The sequence below is a fragment of the Solenopsis invicta genome, chromosome 15 (genome assembly GCF_016802725.1).
Source record: "Solenopsis invicta isolate M01_SB chromosome 15, UNIL_Sinv_3.0, whole genome shotgun sequence".
NCBI classification, from domain to species: domain Eukaryota; kingdom Metazoa; phylum Arthropoda; class Insecta; order Hymenoptera; family Formicidae; genus Solenopsis; species Solenopsis invicta.
In genome coordinates this window covers 2,142,783-2,155,436 of record NC_052678.1, presented here as the reverse complement: position 1 = coordinate 2,155,436, position 12,654 = coordinate 2,142,783, and the positions used below count along the sequence as shown (strand labels likewise).

At 34.2% G+C, this 12,654-nt stretch overlaps 1 protein-coding gene across 4 annotated transcripts in view; it reads left to right on the top strand.

The window, feature by feature from the left end:
• The window catches only part of LOC105198864 (dual specificity protein phosphatase 22-B), a 51,065-nt gene that overhangs the window by 27,660 nt on the left and 10,751 nt on the right, over positions 1-12,654 (top strand). For all 4 annotated transcript variants that reach the window (XM_039457978.1, XM_039457977.1, XM_039457980.1 and 1 more), the window contains 6 exons: positions 4,856-4,972; positions 5,133-5,257; positions 5,974-6,145; positions 6,390-6,571; positions 9,218-9,415; positions 11,364-11,835. In XM_039457978.1, coding sequence (XP_039313912.1) covers positions 4,856-4,972; positions 5,133-5,257; positions 5,974-6,145; positions 6,390-6,571; positions 9,218-9,415; positions 11,364-11,613 — 1,044 coding nt within the window. In that variant the 3' untranslated portion in view covers positions 11,614-11,835. The remainder of the gene's footprint in view (positions 1-4,855; positions 4,973-5,132; positions 5,258-5,973; positions 6,146-6,389; positions 6,572-9,217; positions 9,416-11,363; positions 11,836-12,654) is intronic.

Below are 12,654 nucleotides of genomic sequence, written 5' to 3'. Positions count from 1 at the left end.
ATAACGCAACGTGCACTCAGTTATGCATATCAATATGTAATTAATAAATAGCCTAATATTTAATAGAAATAAACTCTTTTGCAGGTTTTTTTAATAGATTTTATTCATTAGATATGTCTAATGCTTCAAATGTAGTTTATAACTTTATTATACAATAAATTAAACATGAGTTTGCTTAAGATTTGTATAATGTTTCTCTAATTGTGAGTAAAATGATTAAGAATCATTCAGAAACATTATTTTAAGATTTTAGGAAAGACCATTTTTGAAAAACGCAAATAATTCACAACGCAATATTTCACATACAAAATGTTGCTTTTATCAAAATCAAAATATTTGAATTTATTTAATTGTATATACGTATTTTACAAAAATCTGCATTAATATATAGAAGATTAGTGTCGATAAAAATATTTTGTTTAAAAACAGGATGTTGTTCAGAAATTTATATGTTTATCTTGAAAAATAAACGTATAAATATATATTTGTTTTTATAAAATACAAAGCTCAATTATTTGAAACGGCATCTATACCCATGTGAATTTTTCTTTTAAACGTCTTAGCTGACGGTTCCAGAGTTTCTTTCGGGTGTACGATCAAAGTTTCTTGTGTACTCATTATAAAGTATCTTATCTTATAAATTACAATAACGAAATTTACAATTGTATATTTCATAGTAACGTAGTACATCACGCTTATATGTTGCGGCATATGAGCTGCGATTGAGGATCTCCTCACAATCCATTTTATTCCGCGATCGATTGAAAATTCATGTTCTTCAGCGATCTCGATGACGTCTCTGCTCGCGCAGCTCCCACATCTGGAAAAAATTCCTGATCGAGCAGGTCGATAACGCTCTTCTTCTTCTCTTTCTTTTTACAATTTTTCGTCACGCATCTGATCCCGTTGCATCGTTCACGAGGGGAATCCCGCTGGTGTTTCTCGCGGATTGCGTCGTCAGCTAGTTTCGCAGCTTTCGGGATCGTCTTCGCGTCGTCGAACAACGTCGATCGGACAACGTCGGCGGTTGTGAAGGCAATATCCGTGAAATGCGTCGAAGTTTCCGCTGTCAATTCCGACATGGGTTTCGGAGCGTTCACGGCGCCAGCGGAGCGGCTCTTTATGATAAACGATCCGTGCAACTCGGGTGTTTCCCTGAGCAATGTCCCTAAGCTTCTTCGACCGAATTTTTGGCATCTGCACTTTTTCCTTCGTTTACGACGCGATCCACGCTTCGCTAATGGCTCGCCAATTTTCTCGCGATTGGCCGTTGTCCGTCTCAACGATCTCTTATGTCTGATTTTTTTGCTGAGAATTCCGGGCACGGCGGCTGGCTTCGAGATCGCGTCCGCGGCGTGTCTCGCCGGAGAACCAGGTCGGAGCGGCACCGGAAGTAATGGGACGGCTGGGACGGGCGGCAAGCTCGGGATGCTTCTCGGCGAACGTGCGAGAGGGATTCCGTTGTCACTGGGCGGATGATAGGCGGATCGCGTTGTCGCGTCGGCCGATCGATGTCCCGATGCTATCTGCACGCTGCCGTGAATCGCGCAAACACACCAGGATACCACGAGCGATCGGAATCGCATTTTCGTCGCCGACAGTATAGGCCGCGCGATAGCCAGTTTGTTATTACTTTTTATTCTTAATCTTCCCTTCCACGGACATGTCGTTTTCACTTAATTTTTTTCGTCTCCCTTCTCTCTTTGTTCGAGACGGCAGCCCGTCAGATCGTTCGCTGCGGTCTGGTCTCGATCTTGGTCGTCTCTTTTCTTTAAAATCAACGCGCGCGGAGGAGCGGACGAGGGAGCGGATTCGGCGATACAGCGCGGGGTAATCGCCGCGCGATAAGAATGATCGAATGAAATTAAATCATGGGGCAACTGAGACTAACGGGAGAGAATGGATGTTTTGAGGCAGCTCATTGAGACGAGGAAATAAATGTCACACGCGAATGACGAAGAGATTGCTTCTCTGAAATGTCTTAATTTGCCTATCGCGTTAACTCGATCCGCCGAATTCATTCAAGGATATTTCGGGGGGGTTCAATGCCAGCTAAAGTTATCGAAATTTAAAAACTCGAGGACTTCTTAAGCTTATTACAGTTTTATTAGTATGTAAGAAATTTGAAGATTCTTAACTCTTAATACTTTCAGTGCCAACTGCAAACATTATAGAAGGGTCTGGGAGACTCGTGCAACTTTAAGAAGTCGTAACTCTGGTTTTAATCAATATTTTTCAACAATTTTTTTTTAAATGAAAGTTTGAAATCTTGAAAATGTGACAGTACACACGACATTGTTGAAAAATGATCTATTGTAAAGATATTAAAGAAAAACCTGCAAAAATAGAAAATTTGTAAAGAATTTATTTATTTTCTTAATGAAATTATTTTTTGTACCAAAAAGCTTTTAAGGACTTTATGATACCGTATTTTAAAGCTAAAGGATGATACGTTTATGAAAAAATATATTGTCATTTTTCTTTCTTAATAATACAAAATCGACTACCAATAAATATGGCATTCACATTCACATTTATGGTATTCTCTCGTGACTGTGAGTTTTTATTAAAGAAATTTATAACAGTAAAAGATAATAAAATCCAATTCTAAATTGGCATTATGTGTTTAATAATTTTTCGAAATTTTATACTTTACACAGATTGTTATATGCCATATTTAATTCATATTACTTTTTAGTATCTTTTAAAATTTAATATTTAAAACTTGAATTTTCTTTGTAATCGTATAATTAAGGTACATTAAAAGATATAACGAAATAAACTTATTTCAAAATCTGCATTGAAATATTATTTAATCTTACCTAGAATTTTCAATAAATCTTCTGGGAATTTTTTTTTCAAGGAATTATTTTATAAAATTTGAATAAACACCTTGTGATAGAACAATCTATAAAATTTATAAAATTTTGATAATACTTTGAAATGTAACACACACATTTTTATGGAAGGTTACGACCCTTTATGGAAAGCGACGACCATCTGTCATGCCATCGTTAAAAAATGTTGAATCAATATTAGTCGGGGAATTGTGGGGAAAATGAGAAAACCGCGCGGCTGGCGGTTTAAACTAATGTATGCCTCCCGTAGCGCTTAAACACCGGCTTTCATCAAAATTCAATATTTGCCAAACAGTAAGTTAATCTAAGATTATCGTGCCATCGCGACGGCCATCGCGAATCCATCACGCAGCTTTGCATTTCTCCCTTGGTCTGACCTAAATTTCTTCGTCATCTAGTCGTAAGTAATCTTTTGCCAAACAGACGCCGAAGGAGGTACGGCATTTTAAATTACGGCCACCGAGGAGGGTGGGAAAGATAAGAATATAATGACTTGTTTAGGATCATGATCTGCAAAGAGTACCTTATAATGCCTTATAAATGCCTTCGATTATAGACTATTTACTATCAAATATTGAGTGTTTATTAATCTTTTTTGTCTATATACACATTGGTATAAGTGCAATGCTGGGAAAAATGGTTAAAATAGAACATAGTAATTGAAATATTTATTTAAAAGGTATCTATAAAAAAATTTACTGTTTGAAATAAATATTTTATGAAGAAAATAAAAAAAATATAGTATTTAACATTTATACATTTATTTGAAATCTAATATTTATTTTACATTTTGAAATGTCATAGTGAATTAAATTTGCTCTAGTTTTTATTTTAATCTTTGTATTTTCTATTTTGTATATTTAAAAAGTAGGAAATAGTAAATAAAAAAATAGAAAAGAAATAGAGAAAAGTTATTTACCTATGACGTACTAAAATGTAAATATTTTATTTTTAATAAATGCTGAATAATATTTGCTTTTTTAAATTTACTACACAAGATACTTATTTTACATACTTTCCAAATATTATTAAAATTCAATAATTATTATCAATACATCCTTTAAGTAAATATATTTATTAAATTTATTTCAATTTTTCCACAATAAGTGAGCCATCCTATTTCTTTTCTTTGAAATGTTACAAATGTCGGAATAAGCAACGGTCTCTTTCTCCCTAAAAATGTTTGGCATCTAGGAAACAGGTCTGGTACATTGCCAGCATCAGTTCAAACATGATCTTGAACCAGAATATCTTGGAAAACCGTCTTGGGTCACAAATGACTCCATCGTGCATAGAATAAATGTTATTTTTATACTTGTACATTTTTCTTTATTTTCTACTAATGTTTTTTTATACTGAAGCGATTTCGCTACTAAAAATATTCAAGTGAAAATTTCGAGCTAAAGTGCGAGAAACACATCGCATTATATTTGTGTTAAATATCATAAATAATATTCAGAAATGTTTCTATTAATTAGTTTTAAGTTTTTATTTAATACTATTTTAATAATAAAATGCTTTGTTTAACATGTAAATGTAATATATTTGCATTTTGTATCCACTCATACATATTAAAAAATGTGACTTTCAAGTTGATGAATAACTTAACTTTAACCGATACTTGAACTATCTTTTGTAATTTGGAATGTCAATTTTAAAGTATGAATAGGTATTTTAATCATTTTTGTTTCAAAGTTACAAATTTTTATATGAAAATGTACATAGTTCCAAATTCTTGTCTCGGCTATAATTAATTATAACATTTATATGCAATTTTTTTAAATTAACAACCATACAAACATTTTGTAGAGATGTTAAATTACATATAAGAGTCGCTAGAAAATTTTTTCACTGACAATTAATAAAATTAACTCTAACGCGAATGACTCAGTCGTGGATACAGAAAATATTCAAAAATAACGTGTAGACAACAGATAGATGTAAAGCATCGTGAAATATCTGTCATTTCCGTAATTCCCTCGCTTTATCGGTTGCAGGTGCTTCCTGGTCTTTATGTAGGTAATTATCAGGACAGCAAGGATGCCGATCAACTGGAGCGTTTCGAAATCACGCATATCCTGGCTATTCACGACACGGCTCGCCGTTTGCATTCCGTGAGTATAAACGATGCGCGGCAGTAGTCAATGCGGTATAGAATTTTAGAATGAAAATAGTCGTAGTCGGATAATTAACGAAAGGATGCAGATGAACGCGTTTATATTCTCCGCAAAATACGTTTGTGCTTCGACTGATTCTCGATTGCGAATATTTCAGGACAAACATTACCTATGCATCTTGGCCGCCGACAGTCCCGATCAGAACTTGTCGCAGTATTTTTCTGTGTGCAACGACTTCATTCATGCCGCCCGTCTTCGCGGCGGAAACGTTCTGATTCATTGGTAAATATACGTTCATTGTTATATCAAGTACATGATGTCTCAAAATCGCTGGGATGTAAAATTTTTAAAATCAATTTTAAAATATATTTTTCCTCAATGAAAAAATTGAAATATCTATAATTTTTGTATAATTAGCAATTAAAGGTGTAGTTCTGTAGAGATGAGCGCATCAAGATTTTTGACGCCAAGTCGAATCGAACTAAATTTCGAATCGATTTAAGTCAACAAAATTTTATTCGAATCAAATCGAATTGTTGAAACATAACTTTTAATTAATATAATTATTGTTTGGTTAAATTTTAATGTATAGATACTAAGAAAATTTTCTATGTAAAAAAAATATTGATTAATATAATATAAAATCACTTAATATATTATTTTATAAAATTGCCAATCTATGTGATTAGTATTCGAAACATTTAGATTCAAAGTTTTCGAGTAATTTGAATTAAAATCATAGATATTTAAATCTTAATCGAATAATTCACACTAATTTTGTTGATGAGTGAAGGGTGGAAGTAGAAAGGAGAAGTATAAACTGATCAGTAACGAACAGATAGGTAAATTGATCAAAGAAGCTGGATTAGAGGACACATCCAGCGATTTTGACAATGTAGATAGAATGTTTCAAAATTCTACAAAATTTGCGATTGATAAAAATCTAAAATAAAATCTGAATTTTTATCACACACACGCAATAAAAATCAATTTTTTAGTCTGGCAGGAATGTCGAGGAGCGTGACGGTAGCGGTGGCCTACATCATGAGTACCACCAATCTGTCTTGGAAAGAGGCGCTCAAAGTCGTTAGGGTCGGTCGTTCCATTGCAAATCCGAATGTCGGTTTTCAACAGCAGCTCAAGGACTTCGAGTCTAGCCGTTTACAAGATGTAAGTAGTAAGCAAATGGGATGTTTCTTTAACTTCGCACCTACGAAAAATTCAAATCGTACATAGAGCGTCGTTTCTTTCTATTCATTTATTTCTTCTGAAACACACTGAGTCTTCACATTTTATTCTCGTAATTCGTCTCTTTTCTTCGTCAAAATTCTATTTATCACGGAAATCTTCATATCGCCGTCAAAATGCTATTTTACATCAAATTAGATCTCTATTGTTCTACATCTTGATGTAGGAGCGTAATAGACTGAAAGAGCGATTCCCCAGTCTCGCTCTCTCCGAGTCCGACGCTGAGATTTGCAGGTCCACCCTGAGGAATTACGAGACACTGGCCTTGGCGAAAGAGGTGTGCGAGGGTAAATGCGCCATGGGACGTACTTGTCCGACCGGACTTTGCCGTCAAGCAACTTCTAAGAGGTGATTACATTGAAATACTAATTGAAATATTAACCCTTTATTGCTCTTATTCGACAAACGGACGTTAGGGCTTTTGTACGAGCGTCGCGCCACGCTTAATGTGTGTGTCACACTGTATCAGTGCACACAGAGTGTATTAGTGTTGCCACCGAGTTTTTTTAGATCATATGAAAATGATGCAACGCAATCTCAAAAGCAAAGGGATGAAACGCTCGGTTTGTCGCTTTGTCATGGTAAATTAATGAGATTAGACCGGTTAGGTAAACGGCGCGAGTCGCGTTTGTACGCATTTGCTCTCGTTATGGCCGCGTTCAGATGTATTACACGCTAACACTTTCAGTCTTCAGTAAACATTTTACTAAACAAAATTGAGAAAATAACCATATCAATATAATCTAAAAGATTAGAAGGAAAAAGTCGAAAAGTTTCAACTTTTATGCCACATTTACACGATTACAAAAATTAGATTCGCTCGCTTCGTACGAGAGCAATGAAAGGTTAAGCTAATGCACATCTTTGTTCTATTCGAGTATAATACGAGAAAAGAACTTTGTTCAGTCTGGTGAAAATTTTTCTCATAATATTTTTAAGAATTTTTTTATATTTTCAATTTATAAAGATTTCAGAAAAATATCTTAAATTAAAAAAAAATTTGTTTAAATTGTCTCAGAAATTATAGAATGAAAAATCTTATAACATGTCAGAATTTACATATGAAGATTTTCAGAAGAGATAGAGATTTAAATAGCACGGTAATGTTTTCAAAACATTTAAAATATACATTTTGGACGTTTTTGACATATCAAAAAATATTCAGATTAGAGGATTATATTTTACAAACGGTTCAAAAACATCCACTGTTACCGTTTTGAGCTTTTTTAACAACGTTTATTTCAGAACGCAACGGATTAAATTAATATATTAAACAAATTCAAGGAACGAGTAGTAGTTAGCCTAATGATATATGTATCTAGATCAAGCATTCTTTATACGAAGTAAATCTGGAAGTTGGTAGTTTAAATAAAGTGAGATAGTTGTTTTGAGAGGCTCTCTATTTCATTCTCTCCTTTACGGCAAGATATCCGCTCTGAAAGATTCCAGTTTTACTTCGTAAACAGAAAGTTTAGTCTAGATATGTCGTTGAACTAACCTGCTCGCCGAGCATTTAAATGTGATTGGGGTTCTTATCTTTGGAGTCAATCAAGTAATGATCAGCGTATATATTTTAGATTTTTAATACGTATAAAGATATTTTGTAATTAGATTTAGTAAAGTTATTTATTTATACTTACATTTTAAGCACCAGTTTTTTTTAATAATTAGTCCAGTGGGTAAATTTCTAGCTCCCAAAAAACCACGTGCCACTCATTTAAAACATGTAAGAATCATAATAATACTTCTAAGCATAGCGTAACAGATAATTTAAATTAGAGGTAACTAAACACGTCGTCAGTAGGGATGGGATTAAAGTCCCAGAATACACCTCACGCACACTACACGCGAAATGCTTCGTCCGTGTTACGACTGCAAATTCAACGTGTGTCGAATAAGTGAGAAAAAAATTTATTCTTCTTCCTCTCTTTTTCAAGGAGAAATTCTCTCATTTGCATGGCACACGCTGAAATTGGCCGAATGTAGTCACACACAAACACATACACGAACACATACACATCCATACACACACATACACCGCGCAAAGGTACATTTTTGTTACCAAAGGTAACGAAAGCAAAACTCTTCGTGCGGATTTAAAAAAATTTTTGCTTGTTAAGTCAGCGAAAGCAACATGTTGCGAGCAGATTAAAAAAACTTTTTGCACAAGATGAACATTTTTAAAATGCCCAAATGTAAATTTGTACGTTAAATAACGTACGTTTTTAAAACATTCTTACTAAATCCATGAACTACATTGAAACCAAATCTGGATGTGTGTTATCTGGAAATGTAGAGAGAGAGAGAGAGAGAGAGAGAGAGAGAGAGAGAGAGAGAGAGAGAGAGAGAGAGAGAGAGAGACTTTATATTTTTTTCATAATTGTTCTGAAAGAAGTCCTTTTTCTGTTGTAATTGGAGCAGTATGAGGTATCACCTACAGACGAACGTGGTGAAATTCTATTTCTCTTAATTAAAAACTACATAGGATAGAGTGAAAGGAGCAGTAGTCTAAAGTTTCTCAATTATATTTAAATAAAATAATGATGTTTTAAAAATAAGTTCTTAAAATTAGGCTCCGTAATAATAGGAAATAAGATGTTTTGATAGTACAGCATATTAAATACTATACTAGCACGAATATCTGTATCTAATAGTTCATATTGGTCTAAATATCCTTATTTAAATATTTTTAATATAACACGTTGATCTGACGAAATCAGAAAAAATATTCAGATTTCTTTCGTTAAGAAATTATTTTCTTAACGTTATTGAAAAGTGTTCTGATTCGTACAAAGTACAAGAAGCTTTTTAAAAAGTTATAAACTTTACATATAGAAAAATTCTGAAAAATTATGTGAAAAATTCTGAGAAAAATTTTCACCAACGTATAAAAAAATTTTATTGAATAAAAAGATACATATGCATTAGAAAATAAAATTAAATGGATATGATAAAGGAAGTTGTGCAGAATAAGCAACGTATATACATTTGCAGGACCAGAAGGAAGTCATCCACCAGTAGTATCGGAAGTGTTTCGTCCGGCAGGACACCTCCGCAAACACCCAGGATGCTACCGTCCGCGCCACCCTCTCCGGCTTTACACAGATCATCCAGCGTTGTGTCCCCGTCAAGACCGAGGAGTGGACCGGCAGGACTGCACACTTACACTGGAGGATCCGCTCCGCCTTCTAGGTAAAAGTAAACCTTTTCAGAAAATCTCATCTTCGTTTCTTTTCATACCTATTTGAAAGTATTTTATTGAAGCGTCACAATTAGTACTTTAATTACCATATTTGCATTTGTAGAAACAAGACGAGATTGAGAGCAAAATAAATATTTTCTTACTAAGAAAGTAGGTTATTCATTGATCTCGAGTGCTACTGTGAATGAATTTTCATCCAAGTGCTAATTTAACTTCAGCTTTTGTTATTAAAATTTTGAAGCTTAAAATAACATTTAATAAGGCTTTGTTTATATTAAAACAGTGTTCACTTGTTTTAATATCTTGCAATCTCTAAAGTAGTAAAAATGAGAAAAGTTTGTATAAAGTATAAAAACAGATTCTTAATATTAATTCTTAATATTCTTAATTGAATGAGTGAATTTTCATTCAGAATATTGTATTAATCCTTCGCTTAAACGTGTAGGTTTTTACGGTGTAAAATAGTAAAAAAGATTTGAAATCCAGTAGCGGAATTACAAAATACAAAAAAGAGAAGAAAACAAATACATAAAAAAATAAATGCAGTGCTGAATGTCGAGCGAGTAAAACCTGATGTATTATAGTCGATTTATACAAGAATAATCGATTGTGTTTGGCTAATTTTTTACAATTACGGCCTGCATAAACCAGACTTAAAATCTTTCACGAACACGTCGGAGACATATTCATTAAACGTAAATTTTTCTATAAGTTTTCAATTATTTATGAAAAAATGTTTTTGGTCAAAATAACGTTCTCTTAAAAGACTTTGACAATTTACTTCTCTAATCGTCTCTTTAACCATTTTGACCTTTCTAAATAATTAAACTTTTTTGCAAATGTTTATTTGCACTATTTTTTTCTTCAATACTTATCTTTGAAGAGGAAAACTATAAAAAGATATTTTATTTTCTATAGAAAATGGTTTATATTTATAAAGAATTTAGCTTTTTCCTTCCTTTATTTCTTGTGTTCAAAATTTAAAAAATTTACTCAACAATGCTCATCAAATTGACTGTGGAAACATGTATAATGTCAACTATAATATCGATAAATGTTTCGTAAATTTTTTCAGATTTTTTTGAATACTTAAGGTAGAGAAATTAGAGTCGTACGTAATAAACCCATGTGTTCAGGTTATGGTATTGGAAAAACGTGCTCAGGTGGAAAGTTAATATAAGAAAAATATGAGCACTCTAGATTTAAGAGGATTCTAAATGGAATTATTGCCATTACAAAGTATAACATTTTCCAAATTGGTTTTACGGAATTGAAAACTCCTTTACTTGCGTAAAGTATACATAGGAATAAATCGCGGGATATTCAAATTGAGTTTAAAAAAATAAATAAAAAATTATTGATATATAATAATTTTTCTGGTTCTTAAGATTAACTTGAACATTCTACAATTTGTTTTTTATATCCAGCAAACATCAAGTTACAGTTATATATATGTTAGTTATCATTTTCTCCTAAATAATATAACTGTTATATAAGTGTGTAACTGTTATATAAATGTTATATAACAGTTATATTGTTGAGTAGGAATTTACAGCTAACATTTATATAACTACAACTTTGTGTTTACTAGGTACTTTATACATATAAAGAAGATAAGACTAGCAGGCTTATGTCAGTCAACGGTGTTTAGTGTTGGATAACAATTTTTAATTTTTTACAATCTCCAATTTATTCAAACTGTGTGCCGGATATACGTAATGTTAACGCTTTAGAAGTATCTACAAGATGTCTTTTTCCGGAAACATAAAAAAATTTTCAATTTTGCAAAGCCAATTTGGATAATTTTGTATGCTTACCCAGTATATAATGTTAGTAATTTCTTCACTTTAGTATCTTTTGTTTCTATCTGTATTTGTATATTGCAAGCCGATACGCTTTTACGTGTTTTTTAAAAGTTGAGTAATGTTGATCATACAGGGCTGTGTCGAGGGTGGATCTTTCGGCGGCGATCGCTTGCAGCAGCAGCAGCAGCAGTAGCACCAGTCTCTCCGCCGTGGGCAGATCGAGCGTGTTCTCCAGCAGCAATTGGCGACTGACCGCCGGTTCCGCACCAAACACACCGAGAACGACGCCGCCGGTTTCGCCGCAGCGCTGGCCAAGGCGGCTCTCGAACCGGCAGACGCCGCAGTTGCCAGTACCACCGGAATCCCACCCCTCGTTGACGTAGCATCGGGAGTCGCGCGGTTCTCTGTCGAGCCTGTTGGAATAATGAACCAAAGGGGATCGGCGAACCGCTCGAGAATCTTATAACCAATATTACCGTGCTCGTCACCGTCGGCGGACTAAATTATGATTTTACTATCATTTATCGGTGTTGGATGCGGGTTCAGTGCGGATGAGTCCCGGGAGGAAACTTCCGGTAAAAGAGAAGGAAAGGGTTTCGACAAAGGTATCTATGAATTATACAAAGACGTGCCTGCGAATGTTTTTTTACATTTTCGAACATTCGATATTTTGTGAGAGGTATAGCGGAGGAGAAACTATCATAGGGGGAGGGGGGGGGGATAAATAAATCATGATCTACGTGATCTTCTAAGATGGCATATGTCGGCTTGAATTCAAACCCGTCGGCCAGGCGAGGGAAAAAAACGCCGACGCGACGTAGCGAATGTGCAAAACGCATTGCTGGGAATTTAGCGATATTGACTTATACAAAAGTTGTTACAAGTTGTTGCTTATACTCAATGAGAAAGTGCTTTTACCACGAATGGGATGGGAAACGATGAGATTCTCTCTCTTCGTACGCGTATCGTGTTTTATGTGAGTTAATTTCGCGTCTCATGATTAGACCTGCGTCCTGATTAGATTCTCTCGTGGAGAGAAAGATGAGTAATCGGCATCGAGATATTGACAATCTGTTTAAATATGTATATTACAAGGGTGAATTAGATACGATCGCGTAATGAATTTATCCGTGAGGCGAAGCGGTAAATTGGAAAGATTGATACATTCGGGACATGGAATTAATCCTTTGGGGCTTTATCAGTTACAACGATAATTGCGTGCAATTAAGTGCGGCCGGTTATTTCGCGCTTTTTACGGCGCCATTCAATCGCGCTAATAACGCGCTCGTTAACGATACCCAAGTCCAATCTTTCTCTCGGAGATAATTCGCGAATCGTTATCAACTAATCATTGGTTGTGAAAAAAGAATATTGCTCAAAGCGGCAATTATGCAATACATACAACAACGTTTCAAAGGATTAAT